Consider the following 21,340-nt stretch of genomic DNA (forward strand, 5'->3'; position numbering starts at 1 on the left):
TTAGTTCGTAGAAGTGACAAATTAAACCTAGGATGCTGTTTAAAGAATTCTAAAAATTATCACAGGTTTTAAGTCTTACTCTTTCTTTATATATTATGCATTTTCACAGCACATAGGTACTGAAATGCAGTTAAATAGTTTGTCACACCTAATTTCTACCCATAAAATCACCTTGTAACTCAGAAGCAGGCTGGTCATAGGCATAAGTCAAGCAAGGTTTTTCTGATAAGACTTTGTGAGAGCAAATTTTATTTGTATAACTATGGTTATATCTAACATTAGGTACACACAATCCGTTGGTCACCTACAGGCAACAGAAGAGTTCTGAAACTTTTGGGGAACGCCTATTTTTGTCTGGTTTCTTGATCAAATGGCATTGATTTAGTTCAGGTCAAATTGAAAGAAGAATATGGATAGTATTAAGGGTCTAAGGATATTTGTCTTTAAGGAAAGATAATCCTCTTACTACACTTCAGTTATTGGTAATTAACCTACTTGATTAAATTGTAAAAATCTCCTCAGAAATAGGAAATACTGGTATCCATATTTTGTATCTCAGTATGAAAGAACAGTGTGTGTTGATTTGTTGTATTCCTTCCCATTTGAAAGGAATGAAAGGAATTTACTGTAATCTTTTGCCTTGTTTGTTTCTGAGAAACGTCAGGTAAAAAAAAAAAAAAAAAAAAAAGATGTTTTGTATTTGCTAGAGTTTATGGAATTGTTAGATTTAATGATTACTTCAGTCATGGTCTACATTACCCTGATAGATCCTAATGAATTGTAAAATTGAATGTCTACAAAGCTATATATGTCCATTTCACAGGAGGTGCAAAGTTATTCTGTGATCTAGCATTGCTTTTCAGTGTGAACTTTTATAGAAGAAATTAATTGGACGTAAGCAGCTCACTGAAGTAATTTGTATTTTAATTAAGGTAATATAATTAGCTAGATTTCTTGAGTTTAGATACCTTCAGAATATATGAAAGTTTAATTTTTGGTATTGAATAATGTTCCTGCTCCCTCACTAATTGTGCCAGTTAATTAAACAGTGACATTATGCACTGTAAAGAAGATTAGGCAGCATCAGTTGTTTATGTTTGTAATCTTTCTTTTGCAGGACCAAAGAACGAGTTGTTTCTTTTTTATGGGAAGGGACGCCCAGGAATAATACGGGGAATGGACCTGAATACCAAAGTATCTGATGAATACATGATCCCTATAGAAAACTTGGTCAATCCTCGTGCTCTGGACTTCCATGCCGAAACCAATTACATCTACTTTGCTGATACTACCAGTTTCCTAATTGGACGACAGAAAATTGATGGCACAGAGCGAGAAACAATCCTCAAAGACGGTAGGCAATGCTAACTGATAGTGACATTCAGAGAATCTCACTAAGGAGAAGTTGAACTGACATTTACAGTTAATTTAAAGCTTTATTTAAATCTCCCGTGGAAAACAAACCCAAACTAGGCCTTGAACAGAGTTGGAGATTTATTCTTTTTTTACCACTTCCTGCTTATTTTTCCCAAGTAAAGAAATGTAAAGTTTGGTTAAGTTGCTCTGTTGTGAATTCTTACTTTGTCTATTTAAGCTTATCCCTGCCAGAGAGTAACTCTTACATCTCCATTGTATTCTCTCAGTAGTTAGATACAATGCATCCATAATGCAGTTCTTTGTAATTGTGCACTGAGCCATCCTGTATTCTTGTGGACTTTGTAAGACTCCTTCACTCCAATTTGTATCACAATGTGGATTCTGGACCTTATTCGAGTAGGTTGGCAGAGTGAGATTTCCTGTAGTGCTTGCAAACTCATTAGAGAAAAAGACAATGACAGCATTGTCTTCCCTGATGCATTTTCCATTGTATATGTCGAACCAACAGGAGAACCTAAACATTTTTGAGAACCTTAGTTAAGATGTTTGTACCATTTATTATAGCAATGAGAGAGAATACCACCAGTTCTCTAGCATCCACCTGTCCCACCGCACTTCACAGAATGTCCCTGTTCTAGAAGCAGATCATACAAAATTCTGTTTCAGTGATAAAACCTCCAGTTTGTCAACTCATATTTCTTTTTCTTTTATGGATCCTTTTCATGAAAGACTGCTTCAGCAGGAGGTAACAACTCCTTCATTTTCTAGTACTGAAGAAAATAAGCAGCGTGAATATTCATCTTGACCATCAGAGAATTTAATATCTTTACTTGTAAACTGAAGCTCAAGACAGGGAAAGTCACTAAACCACGTTTGTTTTAGCACAGGGATTTTCATTCTCTGTCATTCATAACCCGTGTTTTAATCCACCCGTCTCAGAGAAGTTACCTGCAGTTTGCAGTGATATGGTGCTGTTTTGGCATAAGGTGTCTCCACAGACCTCAGAGTCTGCCCAAAGATCCCTTCAGTAGTAGTTGCAAGGAATAGATGGCTCGTTATGCAATATTGGTGATTGCTTTATAAAAGGCAGCTGACTAAATAATGAATACTCAACTGTCAATCTGGTAATTCTTCATTTCACTGCGAATATGGAAATGGGTAATATACATTACAGAACTTCCATTGCTGACCTTCTTTTACTAAACAGCACACATTTCATTTTACAACAACGTAATCCAAATGTGGAGTAGAGGAAGGAGTGGACAGTATGTAGGTTTCAACATTACAGGGCAGCACCAAGGAGCATCCTTGCTGAAAGGTGTCAAACAGGTTGGAGTGAGTCTAATCGAACATGCAAACATGAATAAACTTTGTATACCAAACCAGTAAATTGAGGAGACTCTTTTAAATGATGTTTAACTGGAACACTTTATATGTACAACATAGCAAAAATACCAATGCAATACCAAAAGAGTTATGGCCTATCCAATGATGTATTATTTGTGGTCCTAATACTTACAAAGACCAAAAAAATGTCACTCTCATTCTCCTTCTACTCCTTCCCCAGGAGCTTACATTGTTAGTTAGATCTTGATATAGTTTCATAATTTTAAAGTATGTTTAAAGAACACTTGTTAATGTATTTTTCATGATTTATAAAATTAATACGGCCTCCAGCCATACCACCTCAGCTTTTATTCTTGTCAGCTCTCGAGAACTCAGCAGGGACAGATTAAATCGTTCCTTGGCGGAAGGCTACTAAAGAAAATCAGGTGTGTCAGGAGGTGGTTTAATATTCGCTCTGAACAGCATGCGGCTAAGGAACTCTATCTGTGGTAGGTGTCACTTCTCAGATTAGAAGTTGTCATTTTTTCTGACTATCAGGTTTTGCAAGAGCAGATACGCTAACTCAAACAACACTGTAACTCAGATAATTACAGTTTGCCTGCAAGAGAGCCTGATCCTACAAGCTGTTGACTGGGAATTGAGAACACTGAGCACCTAACGCTGCTGGAGTTTGATTTCCCGTATAGTTTCAGCTGTGATTTCTTATTCTTCGCTTTGGGAAACAAACTGCTGTGTAGTATTGATAAATATTTGACAGCCCACAGCACGGCCTATCCTACAGTTGGCGTCATAACTGCAATAGTAGTGTACTTTTACTAGCAACAGAAATTGCTATAATTAAGGTTTCAAACTTGCATGTCAAATCAGTTTTTTAAATAAAATATTGGAACAAACCAGACATTTTTAAAGCTATTTAAATACTTTTCACTTAAAGTAACATAAACGCGAACTCTGGGTTTTTTTACTTGTCTTTGTCCCCCTTATGTTGTTTGGGGGGGCTGTGAGCCTTAAAGTTGTATTGTTCACTTGTAAGTATTAGCAAAGATGGTCAAGGTCTAATTTTTGCTTAAAAAAGGTCAAAGCAAGTCTGTAAAGATCTCTGGAAGCGGTTTAGTTGGCTGGTATATGGAAGAATTTTTTTCACCGGTTTTCGTGTTAATCTAATATTTTAAGTGCTATTAGTGTACATGACCTAACTGACATTGAGCTAGGCCATTCGGTACCAGATTACGCACTGTGTTTATAATTTCTTGCATATTTAAAACCAGTGTGGCAAATTGTTGACTCTAGAAACATGATTTTTTTAAAATCTTGTATCTATATTCAGTATCTTTGGAGCCCACATACTACTGTTGATTGTAAAATTCTGGTAGTATTTCCAATTCAATTATCAAGTGAAGAATGATCAAAATGGTATTTTATTCACCTCATCCTTTTTACATTGAAAGGGCTTCAGTGCAGAAAGCCTGGCTTACTCTAGTCAAATCAATTTTGTTTAACCAGAACAGCAGAATGGCAGTTATTTTGTTCCTGCTTGCTACTGATGTGAAGCCCACCTAAAAAGTAAAGAATGTATTTAAAGCTTTCAGTTAAATAAAAGTGAACTTCAAACCATCAAACCATAACTTCACAAAAAGAGTCTGAAGTGTCCCTATAGGATTATGCTGTATCATTCTCCTTTATTTTAAAACCTTCTGTTACATTTAATATCTAATTACTATGACGGTGGGTTTTTTTATTTAGATTTTATTTGGTCTAGAAATATAGATGCTTCAAAATTACTGGAGAAGGTATGTAGCTCAGATACAGTATCTATTATATGAAACTGAATAGACTTGGAGCAATATGCTTGTAAAATTTAGGAGGTATCTAGCATTCTAATCTGATATTTAGCTTTGCTGTTGATAGAAATACTGTCCATATTTGGACTGTTTAGTCTCCCAAAGCAGAAAAAAAATCAAAAAAACAAGATTTTCATTAAGAAGCTGATCTTATTAGTATAAAAACTGTGTTTAACCCATAAAGTCTTGGTCAGATAGTGTCAGAGTGGGATTATGTCCCGGAGTAACGACGTAGCCTCAATGAGAGTATGGTCGTTCTCGTTTATTAGGTGTTTTAGCAGAGTATATAAAGGCTTACAAAAATAGCACACACAAACAATATGGTGAATATGTATATATTTACAGAAATAGCACACATAAACAACATGGTGATTGGTTTAACCCTCTTGCTTACACGTAACGCCCCCCAACCTGATCAGCGATGTGCTGTGCCCATGGACATAGCACACGCTGATTGTTTTCCCTTCTGCAGTTTCGCTCCCGGACCAAGTTTGTTCCCATGTTGTTCAGAATAGACTTCAAGGACAGCACGCGTAGGCCTCTCCGCCTGGCTAAAATCCTGGGTTGCTCATTGGAATCAAACCATGACCTCTTTCCCTCAGGAATTCCTCCACAAGATAGGATAAAAGTAAAATGGATTTTGAACAAATCACTCCTTGTCCTCAAGCTTGATTTTAGTCATGTCAGTCTTTTCTTGAGTTGAGCGAAATCTGCTGAGACTCCTCTGAGCCCTGAAGGACTTTTCTTTTGCTCCTGAAGCTTGTCTTTGTTCCCTGCTCTGTTTAGCAGTCTATGTCTGTGAGCCTTGGCTACCAGGTCCTTAGTGAGAATGCTGTCTTCTTTTCCCTACCATACTTTGCACTTCTCTCTTCTCAACATGCTTGATCGCTCCAAGACCACCAAAGGCCGCTATCCCACTTTCAGAGAGTTTCGGCTGACTCTGGCATTGCCTTTTTAAAAGAATGTAGCAAAGGCACCGAGAGACAACAAATAAAACTGTGTCTATCAGCTTGGGAAACCCGGCTGAGCTTCTGGCAGTGCTCTCACCCACTCTGTCTGATCATGGTTGTTTTGTTCTTTGACTGGTTGACTTGTCAGACTGGGTGGTTGCTGAGTTAGGTATATCATCATCCTGTTGTGTCATATTCTCCATCCGGAGAGTGAATTTTGACACCGTTGCTTCCTTCAAGCTTTTTAGATCACAAGGTAAAATACATGCCCAAAAGTAATAGTGAAGTTTAGATATATCAGAAATATGGACAAAAATGTTAAACACATTTTGGAAAACCTCTCAGCGTATGCTACTTCCCCCTCCCCCCCCAGCTTTCTCATGTTGTGTCTCACAGTATGTAGTGTCATCTCTAGACCGTGAGTAAATTTAAGTCTAGTTTCTTATATGAACAGGGTTTAGTTGATACTTTGGTGGGTACCTTTGTCTCTCTGTAACAGCTTTTAGACCTTTAGAATAATTTCAATTTAATTTGATATACAGGGCAGAGGTCCAAATATAATTAAAATTCTAACATTTTGTAAAAGTAGGGAGAGGAAGATATCAAGAACTGATGATTTGCAAGTTCACTCTCATTTTACTGATTTCTGCAGCTGGGCATAGAAATCTGAACACAGAAATTCTGAAATGGAATTATAACAAAAGAGAAGAAAACAAGAAACAAAGGAACACATGAATACAGGGGGAGTCAGGCTTCAATTACTCCCACGTTCAAAAAACTACACATTTAAAGATGGCAGCTGGAGATGTTATGTACCTTTAATTCCTGTTACTGTTCAGGACACTGCAGGTGGTAGATTGTACTTTGCAGTTCAAGGGTTAAAGAAAAAAACAGCAAACAAAACCTAGCAAGTGTAAAATACAACACAGTTATATATACATACATATATATGTAAGTCTCCATGAGTGTTTAATTTAACATAAGCAAAATGGATGGGATAGGATGAATACACACTTGGAACTATATACAACGTTAAAGCTACAAAGAGTCCTAAACTAATCTCAACCTTGTTGATTTCTTCAAGACAAGTAAACTTATTTCTCAATTACTTTCTATGTTATTGTCAATATATTTCCTTCTATGGTAAAAAAAATAATCTCATTTGCACATTTATCTTTATTCATCTGTGCTGTTTGTCTGTTGCCATTGTGCCCACACAGAGGATACTGATAAGGGAAAAAGCAGTTTTTAAAATCTTACACGGCTGTCATGCTATGACTTTCAGTAGGCACCAGCTGCTTTTATTTTTCTATTCTTAACCATCGAAAGCATACTGACTGAGGTATCTCTCCTAATAAGGGGATCCTTGTTATTTTTAATATACTTAAATGTTGTATATAAATACATTTTGCTTTTTAAAAAAAATGAATTGTTATAAAATTAACCAAAAATGAAACATTTTGCAATGACAAGGTATTTGAAAACATTATAGCTCTGCTAACTTGATAGGGAATATGGTGGTATTACAATCACTAAAAAACTTTGTTCAACAAAACCACTGTGAAGTAATTCATCATGTTCCACTGCTATTGGTATTGTAGCAGCACCTTTTATAGATGCTGTTATTGCATCCGAGTGTATAAAAAGCCCGATAGTTCATTTATTGGGTAAAACTGTCATATTTTATCTTAGTATATGGTTGATGACGTCCCATATGTTATCTATGGGTTATAGTAAGCAGAAAGTTTTCTGTGCTAAGTTATGTAGACTGTGACTCGGTAAAAGAGCTTTGCATTCCTGTCCATCACAAAGAATTTTACTGATGTCTTGTAGGGAATGAGATAGTTTGTGAGAGTGATAGTCGGTAAAGGTGTTTGGGGTTTAAAAAATGTTATGGGTGAAGAGTTGATCCCAAGGAAAATATGTCTGACACATTGCAAAAGAAAATTTGTAGGTATGCTGAAGTTACGAATGTTAGTAAGACCTCTCCGTGAGTAGTTACTGATTGTATTATGGGGAGGCATCTTGGTGGAGAAATCTGAGGGAAGGTTTAGATGATGGCAACACATCGCCACTGCACAATGCTGTTGCAGTAAAAATGACTCTGATAACCACTTGAAATGTCCCCAACGACCACTTCAGGAGTTCATGGGGAGTCGTTGTCTGGAAAGCTGACAGTTAAATTACATATGTCTGGCAGCACAGTTCAAACAATAAACAGTTGTGTTCAGTTTAGCAGATTTTCGCATGTGTATCTGGTGTAAGTATGATTTAAGTAGGATCAGTTATTTTGTCACATCAGCATTTCTTAAAAAATGAACTTTTTATGTACATTGCAATAAAAATCTCTCTGCATCATGTTGTTCTGAGAAAATCTTCCAAAAAACTCCAGCATTGATCAGAAAGTGACGTCGATACTAGCGAGAAAGAATGAGTCTGATGAAAGCTTGTATCTGGATGGCATTACTGGTGTAAATGTGAACAGAAAAGGCAATTTACATTTTTCAAGTCTTGATGATTCCTGTCATTGAAATTGTACTGTAGGTTTGTATATCTGAGTGTGACAAATAAGTAATACAATCCATAGTATTGTAGTGGGGAGGGAGGGGGGGAGGTTAGCGTGTTTTGTTGATTTGTTGATTTATTTTTTTTTTTATCTTACCTTTTCGGCCATACCGACCTTCATTTTTATCACAGCAAAAGGAGGCACCAATTTGGCGCCGTGAATTCTCAGGCTTCTCAGGTGGAAGCACTGGAGTCAGAGCTATGACGCTGTTACCCCATTACCTTTTTTTAATCCAGGTGACAAGATACCAAAGAATGTAACAGTAAAATGGGCATTTCCACCTCAAGTTTGACCTCGGAAAGGATACTAAAGCAAGCAGACGTGGCCTCCTCAGCTTTTGGAAGGCGGTGGGGGGGAGTAGCCGGTAACCCTCCCCTCAGCCCCTCCCTCAGGCGCTGCCCCTGGGTGCTGTGCTTTGGGCTCCCACCGCCCCAGGCTGGTCAGAACCGGTCCCAGCCGCCCCTGAGGAAAGGGCCAGGCCAAGGGCTGGTGTCTGTGTGTCAGGGCGGTGCGGGGCTGGGCCTGCCCAGGAAGCAGCACAGAGAGGTGGTGTGACACAGCACAGAGAAATACACCATGGAGGGACTGAGGAGAAGGGGGTAGGCAAGGGACAGGGCTGCTAGAGCGTGCCTACAGGCGAGGGAGAGGGGCCAGAAAAGGTGGTCACCAACGCCGTGGCCCAAGCCTCCATCGCTCCCCTGGGTGTGAGCGGCCCTGACAAATGGTGGGCTCGTGCTGTAGGTGAGGAGTGACCAGAGCGGGAGGAGCATGCCAGAGGGCTGGTGGCAAAGGGCCATGCCTGAAGGCGGGTGATGCCTCAACCTTCACAATGCTACAAAGACTGGGAGAGAATGAGTGGAAATTCTCCGTATCCCACCCCGTGCGCTTGGACTTTGAGATCTTTCTGAAAGAAAAGGGGAAGGGTATGATGAAGAGAGATGGAAAGCACTTTAGAGACCTTATGCTGTCACTTAAAGAATTGGGATCATGTGGGAGAGGGCAGAGCTCTCCCATTAATCTTAAGGGATGTTGGATAAGTCTGAGGGAAAACTTGTTGCTCAGGGAATTTTTTTATTACTTCTCAAGTGGGGAAACCTCCACACTGTATGGAGTGAACATTCTTGACTTATTTTGGTTCTGGACAGAGCCCTACCGCTGTCAGACTCATGAGCCCATTGGTACATTGACGGTAGCACTGCTCTTCGCTCGTGTACTGCTTCCTATGCCAATAGTTTCCTCTTGTGCTTAGCTGTGGAGAATAGCTCGGACTGTTGTGATGTTCTTGCTTACATGGTTTGCAAGGTCAAGGGATAATGGAACAAATGTAAATTGAATGCCCATTTTGCTTTTTAATAGGAATGAAACTTGTGATTTGGTCAAAAGCAAGATACTGGAGCTGATCCTGGAGGCTGTTCTTGAATTTATTGATATTGCTATTTAGGGTTAAAATTTAGTAGGTTTTTGTTAAATAGTGATTTGCCCAGGGGCAGCTATGGTTAACGTATGAAGGCTTATGGTTTAATACACAAGTTTTATGACCAGTCTTTGTCTGTTATAGGGTGTTTTCAGCAAAGACTAATTCTGACAGACACAGCAAATATAATTCAGATTCAAGGAAATAATCTAATTTAGCTATATGGACCATATATTTTCCATTGTTTATACTAATGGATAATGTTAGAACATAAACTTACATTATTAATCTCTTATTACTGTCTTCTCTCTCTCAACAGATCTCGATAATGTAGAAGGCATAGCCGTGGACTGGATTGGAAATAATCTTTATTGGACAAACGATGGCCACAGGAAAACGATTGCTGTAGCCAGACTGGAAAAAGCTGCTCAGAGTAGAAAAACTTTGTTGGAGGGAGACATGTCCCACCCTAGAGGAATTGTTGTCGATCCTGTCAATGGGTATGAAGTAGACTAATTTATGTTGTTTAGTGCATGCCTTTATAGCATAAATACGAGATTGAATTTTGCTTAGTATGGGGTTTGTAGAGTCACGTAGTAGTCTCTAATTCTAAAGTAGTCTATAATAGCTGTAATTCCTGTCCAGCATTCTTGCCTGAAGCCTTCAGAAGAACGTGTATACCCAGACACAGCTGAACCTACGTCGAGTTAATTTGAATGTGATTCACCTTTTTCTCAAACAAATTGAGTGTATCAGACCTGTTTGTATTTTTAATACCAAGTGAACTTTATAATACTGTCTTTTATTTCTCTCTTTGTAAGTCTCAATTTCTGAAGATAATTATAACCATATCCTTGTACAAAACTAAATGAGACAGGTGCTTTTCATTACTTACTAGCATAATTAATTGTGATAGGCTGCATAATAAAACAAACATTATATTAGTGTGGTATGTTGTGGTTTACCGAAAAATTCAGTGTTACATTTATTCAAAGAATTGTCACTGGAGGATGATGTAGGCAGGTAATTCTAGTGTGGCTGGATTGATTGCTGTTTTCCTAGTGCTAGAATGTATTTACTCTATCAGGTTTTCACTTTTGAGTTTGCCCTTTGAGGAATGGAAGTGAGTGTGGAAAGGCTACAATTAATTAAGGTCAGATAGTGAGGATGTAAAATCAGATCACAAACCATAACCATACCTACAATTACTTTGTTAAATTTTCCAGCTCAGTAAATGCATGTCACAGGAAATAGTGTATGAAGATGTATTGTCTGAAAAGGGCTATTATATAAAAGATTTTTTCTAATAAAACAGCATGCCCTTCATGATTATACTTCTCATGGAAGCTTTTCCTGAGGGATAGCATTTATTATGGCATTTTAATTATGTTTAGAAAGTATTAATCTTGATTTAACTAATGTAGAAGCATTAACTGTGTTTTGAGATACAATTAAAGCACATTAATGTAGATGTCTGTTACTATAAGCACGTTTTAGCTTATGACATGATAACTAGGATAAGTACAGACAAAATGTTGATGGAGAAAAGCTCAGTAATTGCTGTTGAGCAGTCATGTAAACATTTGTAAAACATATTTTGTCTTCCAATAAAATAAATACCATACTGACCTACATCTCTGCCTGAGCTTTAGGGCATATGCAGGTTTTATAATTCTGTGATTAAACGTACTGTTGTTTGAGTCAAACATGCAATGAAGTTTGTAAGCCTCATGGATCAAAAATTGATTGATGTTCTTAGCATTTATTTACAAATATATTAAAAGAACCCAAAACAACCTTCTGGTGGGTGACTTGGAATAGACAGAAAATAAACAAAAAAGCTATATTTGCATATCTGTAAACCTGTGCAATGATGGTGCAGTTTTTTTCTTTATCTTTTCCAATTTCTTATATAAAAAAACAAATTGATCAAATTATGCTTATACAAAAAAGTGTGTTTGAATTGGTATCATTTACACAGATTTGATAACGCAACTGTTTTTCACTTCATTGTTTCATTCCTTGGAAATTTAGAATTTAAATTCCAGGACTTTATTCCTCAAAGTACAGGCAGTTTAAGTGGGTTAGGATCACACAAGTTATTTCAGAAATTTGTAGAATTTCAGAAAGATAAATCTGGTGAAATCAAAGGTGAGGCATGTAAATAGCATCTAAATCATGACAACTTCAACAACTAGGATCCATTTAAGATTTGTATGATGTTTTTCCTCTATTTAATGTTAATAATTGAAATCCTAGATTTCACTTTAAAAGTGTCTATTATCTAGTAAATGTTTTCAGCGTATTGATGTCACTCTGTGTCATATGATCTGAAATGCTGGTTAGATGCTTTGTAAATTACATACATGCTTCTATGTGTTTCTTCCCATGAACCTGGTTTTCCTTTGAGGGGAAAAAAAAAAAGTAACAAAAAAGAGAAAAACGGTGTTTCTTAGCATATTTGCTACCCTCTGCTTTTGTGTAAGTTCTAGTCGTGTATTTGAAATTGTTGAAATCAGAGTTGTGACCAGCAAATTCTGTAATAAAATATGAAAGTCAGATTGATTCAATCAGGGGGAAAAAAAAAGGAAAAAAGAAGAAACGTAGGGTGTGTTCTGTAGTGTCCAGGAGAGAATGGCTCAGTGAACTGATCTGAGCTAATAGTTTTAGATGACCTACTATAATGCTTACTTATTTTTTCCAACATAGCATAGGTACTTTTTTTTTTCAGAGTTGCTTTAGTTATCTACCTTGCTGCACTGTAAACCATAAAACTATGCTAAAATTGCCTACCACCTATTCTTCAAATAATTTTTATAGCCATCTATCTTTCTAAACATTTTTGTGAGGGACAGAGTGCTCATAATAGTTTTTTGAGTAATTTAGCTGCTTTCATGTGGGATGTGAAGTTCACAGAATGTCAAGGTTATCCTGTAACTATTAAACTAGAGTGCAATTAATTCATATATTGCAGCTTTTTTGATAGTATTAAGCATAATAAAAAGCAGATTTGCATCATAAAGGCAAATTAGACTTGGCCAAAAAAACCCCGAAAAACAGTAAAAGTTTCAACCTTGTGACAAAGTCAATAAAATTGCTGGTTTAAAAAAAATAATCATAATTCTGGTGTGATTAAATAAGGTCTTGAACAGTTCTTTCTCTTCTCATGTCAGTTAGCCCATTTGGTATTCATGTAATTCATTACAATATGAGCAAAAAGACCCTAAGTGTCATTTCAGCAGCACCCAGGACACAGGGAAAGTAAATACAGTTATAGAAATAGCATTGGAAAGAAACATGCTAAAATCAAAGTTCCTCTGCCTTGTGGATATACTGTTACGAACTGCTGCTAAAAGTCTACAGTATAACTCAGATGATTAAAATGGTACCTGAATGTTCATTTTTATAATTCCATAGTTGGATGTATTGGACAGACTGGGAAGAAGATGAAATAGATGACAGTGTGGGAAGAATTGAGAAGGCATGGATGGATGGCTACAGTCGGCAGATTTTTGTAACATCAAAGATGCTGTGGCCAAATGGTTTAACTCTGGACTATCGTGCCAATGTATTATACTGGTGTGACGCCTATTATGATCACATTGAAAGGATATTTTTGAATGGAACTGACAGAAAGGTAAAAGAAAAATACTGCTGTTTTGCCACAGGCATGCTCTTTCTCTGGATTTTATTGTGTTATGTTAAAAATACTTTTCTAGCTTTTTAAGTCTGCGTAACCCTGCGGCATGTCCAGTGTCATCTCGGTTGAAACAAGCAATGTTGGCAATCTCCTGTAGAAGACTATAATACAGCTTAAAATTTTCATCTTTAGAAAGTGACACAAAAGTTGATTTTATTTTTTTTTAATCTATTTTTCTCATGTGATAATGAGTTATATTTTGATTGAGCCACGAAGCTACAAAGAGCTTTTCAGTAGAAAAAAAAACTTCTTTTGGCTCTGCCAGAGAGGCTTTCATTTAACTTCACTGGATAAGCTGCTTTCGATGAACCTCAGTGCCCCGTTTGAGCATTTGCGGTAATATGCAGAGGGGAAACACTCAACTAGTGCTGCCAAAGATGGAGAGAGATTGTTTTAGTTGTTACTAATGGCCATACTAGCTAGATACAAGTCTGTATAGAAGTTCTGTGTTTTTTTGTAGAAGTATCAGAACAGACGTGGAAAACAGTTAAAGCTTGGATGGGAGTCTGATAATTGGGGGAAGGTTTAGCATCTGCTTCATAAAATTAGTACCCTGACAACTGAAACGTCACCATTAATTGAGAGTGGTGGGCATTATGTTTGTGGGAGGATTTAGTCACAAAACGTATGTGTCTTGTGACTTCTAATTTATCCTTCACTTGTGATTCCTTCTGTATGATGTGCTTGATAGGACCAATACGCAGATTTCTAGTACTGCAACTGTATACAGTCCTCCCTGTAACTCATCCCTGTAACAAGCTCATATTGCTTTAATATTGCTTTTAAAATCCTTTATATTGAGTGATCTGTTGTTGAGCCTGTACTAATGCTGTGGTGTTAGAGTTTGTCATAGTGGTTAGGTCAGGATTTACATTTAGCACTTCTACATTTGCTCCGAATCCATTATGGTCCTGTAATGGAGGGGAGGGAGCTGAGCACATTGGCAGAAAGACTTTTTTTTTAATTAGAGATGCTTGCCTGCTAGCAACGCTAGACTTCCTGAAAAGTTCCTGGACAGAAGAGGTCTAGGAAGGTTAAATACAGCTGTCATGGATTACACATGGATTACTAGTGAGAACTGGTTTTGTTGGGTTTGCCTCCCACTAGAACTGGTGAATAATCAGAGCCACCTATCTCTACAGTTTTTATTTTGAAGTGTGTCACAGAATTATTCTGTTGTTTTTTTTTTTTTTTAAAGTGTTTTTCTATAAACCTGTGATTTAAATAAAATGCGTAACTGAATAAAATTTATGGAGCCAAAAATAACTAGGAGATACTTGCTTTTGATGCTGAATCATTTGTTGTTAGTTATGGAATATTCTGGTCAAAATATAACTGGGTCAATAGCATATTTAATCCTGTGTCAGTATAGGGAAGATTTTTGGGGGTGGGGAAGTCCTACAAGAATCCCATCAGTAGCTGGTGGATAATTGACTGATGGATTAATTTTGGTCAAAAGCAGTTAACTGAAATAAGGGGTTTTGACCAAAGGAATTCTAAGGCCAAAGAGAAAATTTGAAGGGCAAAAGGGGATGATGTTTGTCACCTCAAAGTAGTTTTATTTTAGTTGGCTTTGTCTCCTTGCTCTCTTGGCTTTGTGTCTCCAAATAGAGACAAGGTAAGGTACCTGATGAACCGCTTCCTTCTTTCTAGAGGCAAGATAGAAATACCTTGTTGGGCATTTGTTCAAGCAAGGGCCCCAGCCAGCAGAAGACGACTGGAACTCAGTCATTTCCAACTGCAGCTGCTACGTTGAAGTATAAAGGCAGGGCTTCCAAAATTAGATTATTTAGAGTTCTGCAGTTTTCTATGTCTTTTTAAAGTCAATGGTTCTAATTACTGTAATTTACTTGATGGTAAGTTTAGACTCGTTTTAAAGTTTTGTTTTCGCTCTGTAGGGATTGAGAGTATTTTTAAACTCTTCCTCTTTATCAGACAGCTCTTGTGCAGTGGTAGTCGCAGCTCTTGTGAAGGAGTCCTGAGACTAGAGTTGTAGCAAATGAGATGGTTTTCGAACATTTCCATGGCCAATAAGATAAAGGCAAGATTTGGGGTGTAATTTGTAATTTTATGTATGAGTTAATAAACCAGAAGTAGAAGGTGCATGGAAAAAAGTTTCTTTTATTTTAGGAACAAATTATGGCATTTTTTTGGTTTTGGTTTTGTTTGTTTTTGTTTTGTTGTTTTTTTTTTTTTAAGTTATCATAACCCAAACTAGAGAGGAAGTTCACAGAAATAAATAAGCAATCTCTGCACTTCACATTTCAACAAAAATAAGCAACTCATACACACTATTCTTTACTTTGAAAGAAACAGATATTTGATGTGCTTGACAGATACTCAATGTTACATGAAGAACCATGCTTCCTTGCTAGGGAAGGAGGTAGATATTTACTGAACATAATGATTGCATGGTTACCTACATTCCTCTGCGTTATCTGGCAGGGGACACTTAAAATGAATTTATATGAAGTTTTTAAGTTAGCTATTTATGCTGGTGCATAGAATGGCTTTACACTCTTTGTTTCATTATATCGCATTAAGTTGTTATGTTTGGGCACTGTACTTATCTCAGTATTCCTATTTTCCATTTTATGTTCTCTGCAGTGTATGCTAAGAAAAAATAATAATTATTTTAACCTTGCTAATACTCACCTACCACTAATTAATTGCAGGTAGTATACAATGGAAAAGATTTGAATCATCCTTTTGGCCTATCGCATCACGGAAATTATATTTACTGGACAGATTATATGAATGGGTCAATTTTCCAGCTGGATCTGGTTACAAGGAATGTGACACTGTTAAGAAGTGAGAGACCACCTTTGTTTGGACTCCAGATTTATGATCCACGTAAACAGCAAGGTATTTATAACATAAATTTCTCCAAAGGGCTGTTATGAAAGGATATTTTCCATTGCAGTCTCCCGGTGCTTTGAGGTGACTAGATGAACAATAGAAAAAAGACTATGACTTGTGTCATGAGAAAGATACTTTCCATTGTTTCAATCCATTGATGTCGAAATTGATCATCTCATACCTACTAAAAAGTGAATCATAGTACTATACCTGTCTGAATTTCTTCTGTGTATTTACACTGCCTTTAGTGCCATTTTTCATGTGTCAGAGATATTGTGAAAGTATAAAAAAGAATAGATAACATATACACATTGTCTCATAGACATAAAATGTATCATTATGTTTATATTTTCTTAAATAGGGTCATAGATCCTGTCTGTCTTTTCCTTTTTGTAATTTTCTCCCCGATGTTGGTCTACGTCAGCACCATATGACTTAATCTCCTGAAAGTGCGTGCTGCTGTTACACAGAATCAGAGTAAGGGGCATTTGAGAGTAGTGGAAAAATCCATAGTTGTTGCTACATGATGTAAGTAGAAAAATGAGATAAAGACCATAGGTTTGCATGGATGGAGTTTAGAAAATGCAATTGCTACTATGCAGGTAAATTTACAAATGTATTTTACTTAAGAAAACTTTGGAGTCAATTTACTGCATTACAGCGTTCAGTTGAGTTGTTGAATATTAATAATTAATATGTTGAATATTAATGAAAACGTATTTCTGGTTAATATCTGGTTAATGCCTGCTACCAAACATAACAGGAATTAGTGTAAATAAAATACTGTTTAAAAGATAACCATATCAAATATTAATGTCTATAGATCATAATTTTTGACATGTAGAACATTTCCAGTTCAACAGTTCCTGTAGAAAGTTGGAGACACTAAGGTGTTGGCAATCCTGCTACTTTTGCTTCTGTATGTAAACCAGAAAAGTAACAAAATGTAAATTTCACCATTTATCCGAATGCTACTTAGCACAGATACAATGTTAAAATACACTTGTTAAACAGTGATTTTTTATTTTTTTTTTTAAGAGTTTACAGGACCTATACACGTGTACTTTGTCCCTGTGCATAAGGCCCAATTTTATTTTCACAGTATCATGACCTTCAGATCTGGATGTGGGTACAGTGTCTTGTTCATGTTTGTTAGCGCTTGGAAGCTTTGACTGTGTCTCTGTCATTTGTAGTCAATGAATCGCTTGGAGAGCAACTGATAAAACTAATACAGAATGGGTAGGATCAAAACACTAGAAAATAGATTTAGGGCTCAGAGAGAAAATATTTAGTCTTTGTATTTGTTATAGGCATATATCTATATGCCAAATGTGTATATACATTTCTCTGTGTGCATACAAAAATGATACCCATATATGTGAAAATAAAGTCTAGTGAATATTTTCCCTATGTATACTGGCTAAATGTTTTGCATAGGTTTATTTCAGAGGTTTTACATACCACACATGCTAAATATCTTTGTATTGCTTTTCTTCTGTCTAGTCTAACCATTTTTTTTTCCATCCAGAAAAAAAAAAAACAACAAACAACTGGTGATTTACAAAGGGAAGAAACAGTTTAGTTTTCAAAATGATGCTAAAGTATAAAATGAGAAGTGCACATGCGTATAGGCAAAATACTCGGCATGTAATGTCTGCATGTATAGGGTCATTTAACTTTATGTTTCATTTTAAAATTTACTATATTTGAAGTGTTAGGTATGTAGTTAATATTCTTTGGAGAAGACAAAGACTTCATCTCTATCTAAAAGAATGTCTTCCAGTTTGTTTTTTCTTTGGAAAACCACTTTGTACGATGTCTCAACCGTCTGAGGCCCTACTGAAAAGCTTAGTGATTTTCTTTACCACAGCTTAATGTGAAGTCTTCCCTTTCCTGCTGAATAATGTTTTTACATGTCCAGCTAGGCTTTCTTAGGGAAAGCCGTTGAGATTAATACTTGATTACGGAGAGCTGAGGTGCAGACGGTCAACTTGTAATTGGTTTTATGAGTATGGAGGCAATGCTGAATTTCTCCTTTCTGATGTCGTAACATCTAAATTTTCAATACCTAAACCAAACTGTAGTATGAGTAGGACTGTGCTACATCAAAGTCATTGTAGCAGTTTGTCTCCTATCACAGAGGCTTTTCAAGGACTCTCTCTTACTTCCAGTGCAATGTAAAAATACGGTGTGTTTGGGTTTTTTTGTTGGGTTGGTTTGTTTGTTTTGTTTTAAGGCAAAATATGCTCCTGAAACTACCATCAAGTTGGCCAAATTTCAGAGTACTTTGAACTGTGTCTGCTAAGAGAGGATGTGGTGATTGCTTTAAATACTCAGTATTTCTGCTACTTTAGTTGGTACTCAGAAAGTTTCTTTGGTTTTAGAAAAAAAAAGGGAAATTTAAAAATTAATGCAGTGGCTATTAGCTTCAAAATAAGCTAACACCAGAGGCAGAAGACTAAGGTATTTCCTCTTTGACATTTTTACCTGAATGAGCTTAAATCTTGAGGAAGAGGATTTGGCTTATTAATGCATTCTTTGTTTGAAATTGCAATTGGAATTTTGTAAGCTAACTGCAGCCTTTAGGATCTTCCATTTTTATCATTGTCCTGGTTCCAGCAAGGAGGGGGTTAATTTCCCCAAGGAGCCGGCAGGGGAGGCAGGTATTCCACCCCACGTGACCCACACCCGGGCTATAAGAGGAGCTAGCCGGGGGGGCGGGGCAGTCGCCACTCGGAGGTGGGCTGCGCTGGTCCCGGTCCCGGTCCCGGTCCCGGTCCCGGTCCCGGTCCCGGTCCCGGTCCCGGTCCCGGTCCCGGTCCCGGTCCCGGTCCCGGTCCCGGTCCCGGTCTACGTCTACTGTAATCGCGTCCTTATACTTCATCGGTGTTATTGTTTTTCTTTCTTCTTCTCTTTGGCTGTTCTATTAAATTACACTATTTCAACCCACGAGTTTTGCCTTTTTCTGCCGATTTTTCCCACGGCTGTGGGAGTTGAGCGAGCGGCTGTGTGGGGGTGTTTTTGTTGCTGGCTGAGGCCAAACCACAACAGTTGTGCTCAGAGAGCTTGATCTTGCATTGTTCCCAAAGGGGCATAAGCATTTATTTTAAAGGAAATGAAGCTTTTTTTTTTCTTTTTTTCCTTTTTCCCTTTTTTCTTTTTTTTTTTTTTTTTTGGTGTGTTTCTCCTAAAAGAATAAGATCAAGGCTGAATGATGTGGTACAGAGAAAACCATAGTAGTTCATTTTATGGTATGAGTTATATTTAGTTATGTTTTAGAGCTTATGCGCACGTACCTTAGAAAACATTTGGCTCTGATATTTTGAGGTTACTGTTTTGATGCTGCTGTTATTGTCGCTGTCTACACAAGCAGAAACCATGTCAGTTCATTTTGGCATATTTGAATTGAGACTGGCATTTTTATTAGGCGGTCTTTTACAGGATACTTGACTGCGCCAATCCTGCTTTCCTTAGTACCGTGGGCAGTGACATTAAGCTTCTTTTGGTATCTCTTAAGAAGAGGTGTTTTTCACTGTCTTTGTATCTCATGAGGCACAATCCTCTTGCGGAGGAACGTGGCTTTTTCTTGTTTTCAGAGTTTAGATTTCATCTTACTTAGGCATAGTCTTTGGGTCTTTATGAATCAGGAATACCTTAAAAAATGGGGTGATAACAGGAAGCATAGTAATCATAGGAGTTGGATTTCCAGTCAGCATCTGAACCTGCCAAGGCCTGCGGGTATTTCCACTGCTATGAAAGGGGAGATTGCTATTGATATGTAACTAATTCTTGTGTAAGTCTGTATACAGCAGTTAAAATAGCCTTTTTGGAAAGCAGTTGATATTTTAACTCCTCAGATTGCAAAGAAGAGCTGCTTGAGCTCCACGCTGCTGATCTTCATATGTGTAGTATGATCCTAAAAGTAGACTTACACAGCTTTAGTAGTACTTGAGGTTAGGTTTATGGGAAGGTACAAACATAAATGAATACTCGTGAAAACACAAACGTACAATGATTACTAAGCATCAATAAATATTTCAGTATATCTTTTAAATGAGAAGACTAAGCAAATATATATGGTTGCCATAATGTGGTGGGTTTTTTTCTCAGAACAATGACTGAGATGCAAGTATGTTGTTGTTTTAGCTCTGGCCTAATTTTTCAGCAAATTAAAATGGAATTAGCCTAATTTAATCATATGCAAGTAACAGGGCAGCAGCTGTTTTAAAAGCTGGCAAAATATGAAAAATATGATAATAACTTTGAAATTAGTTTTAAAATTTTGTGAATATTTTAAGAACACCTGTATGAAATAGCTATTATGAACAGCAGTCGAGAAAATTTAAAGAGACTTGACCTGTTTGTTGTACTGCATTTCAGGAGACATTTTAGCCTAGGAGTGTCTTCAGCAAGACTGGTGGGATGGAAGGTCTAATTGCACCTTCAAGTTTAGGACTTCCTTAAAGCTCACTTTATAAACCTTTTTAATCTAGGATCTTGTTGCCTTAACTCTTGGTACTTGTATTTTTGTTGTCGTCATCCTCTCTTTTATCACTTACTTAGCACGTAACCTACTGTGCTGTAGTTTGTCATCACAATTATGAGGTTAAGCAGAAACTTTTCATCTTCAAGACAGACCAGTTGACTTTGATCTACTGTTTTAATTTTGATTTTCTTTATTTTAAGCTTGCATTGGGCTTCAGAATCATCATAGGTTTTCAGAGTGTTTTCTACATTTGTCTTAAATAGTCTTTTTTTTCTACAGCCTTATTCTTTTGCAGTGATCTGACAAATTCATGTATATTCTTTAATTAAATCACTGCAAATTTCCTTGACTTGTGTTCTATAATTTTGGATTCACTTTTGAAGATCATATTTTGGTTGGTTTGTTTTGGCACCTTCTTATATCTTCTTAAATGTTTGTTTTACTGACATTCTTTGATTTGAATATTGGGTGGCACTGTAACGATGTGGAGAGTTTCAAGGCTACTTTTTCTGAGGCTGTGTTGTACCTGAGGCTTTCCAAGATTTAGATGCAAATACATCTCTTACTCTTACTTTTTCCATGTTTGGGGGTTTGGTGAGGATAGGTGTAATAAAGGAGTCGATTTTTGTACAAAGTTTTAGGTCTTAGTCTAAAACATGAAGTCAAGATCCAATGAAGTATTTTAAGTGCCCAGTCCAAGTTTGAAATGCTCTATGTAAAATTGTGATCCAGCCCTCACACTTCATCGAGACCTGCGGTTTTCCCTGTTTCTACAGCCATGTTCTTGCATCTCCCTCACA

At 37.0% G+C, this 21,340-nt stretch overlaps 1 protein-coding gene across 1 annotated transcript in view; it reads left to right on the plus strand.

Annotated features, from left to right (window-relative positions):
• Positions 1 to 21,340, plus strand: part of LRP1B (LDL receptor related protein 1B) — a gene marked incomplete at both ends in the record, with an annotated part of 773,038 nt that overhangs the window by 470,740 nt on the left and 280,958 nt on the right. Inside the window, 4 exons of the mRNA XM_082483434.1 lie at positions 1,118 to 1,354; positions 9,815 to 9,995; positions 12,913 to 13,132; positions 15,871 to 16,060. Coding sequence (XP_082339560.1) covers positions 1,118 to 1,354; positions 9,815 to 9,995; positions 12,913 to 13,132; positions 15,871 to 16,060 — 828 coding nt within the window. The remainder of the gene's footprint in view (positions 1 to 1,117; positions 1,355 to 9,814; positions 9,996 to 12,912; positions 13,133 to 15,870; positions 16,061 to 21,340) is intronic.

The sequence above is a fragment of the Vanellus vanellus genome (assembly GCF_965231255.1).
Source record: "Vanellus vanellus genome assembly, chromosome: 5".
In the NCBI taxonomy this organism is placed as follows: Eukaryota; Metazoa; Chordata; class Aves; order Charadriiformes; family Charadriidae; genus Vanellus; species Vanellus vanellus.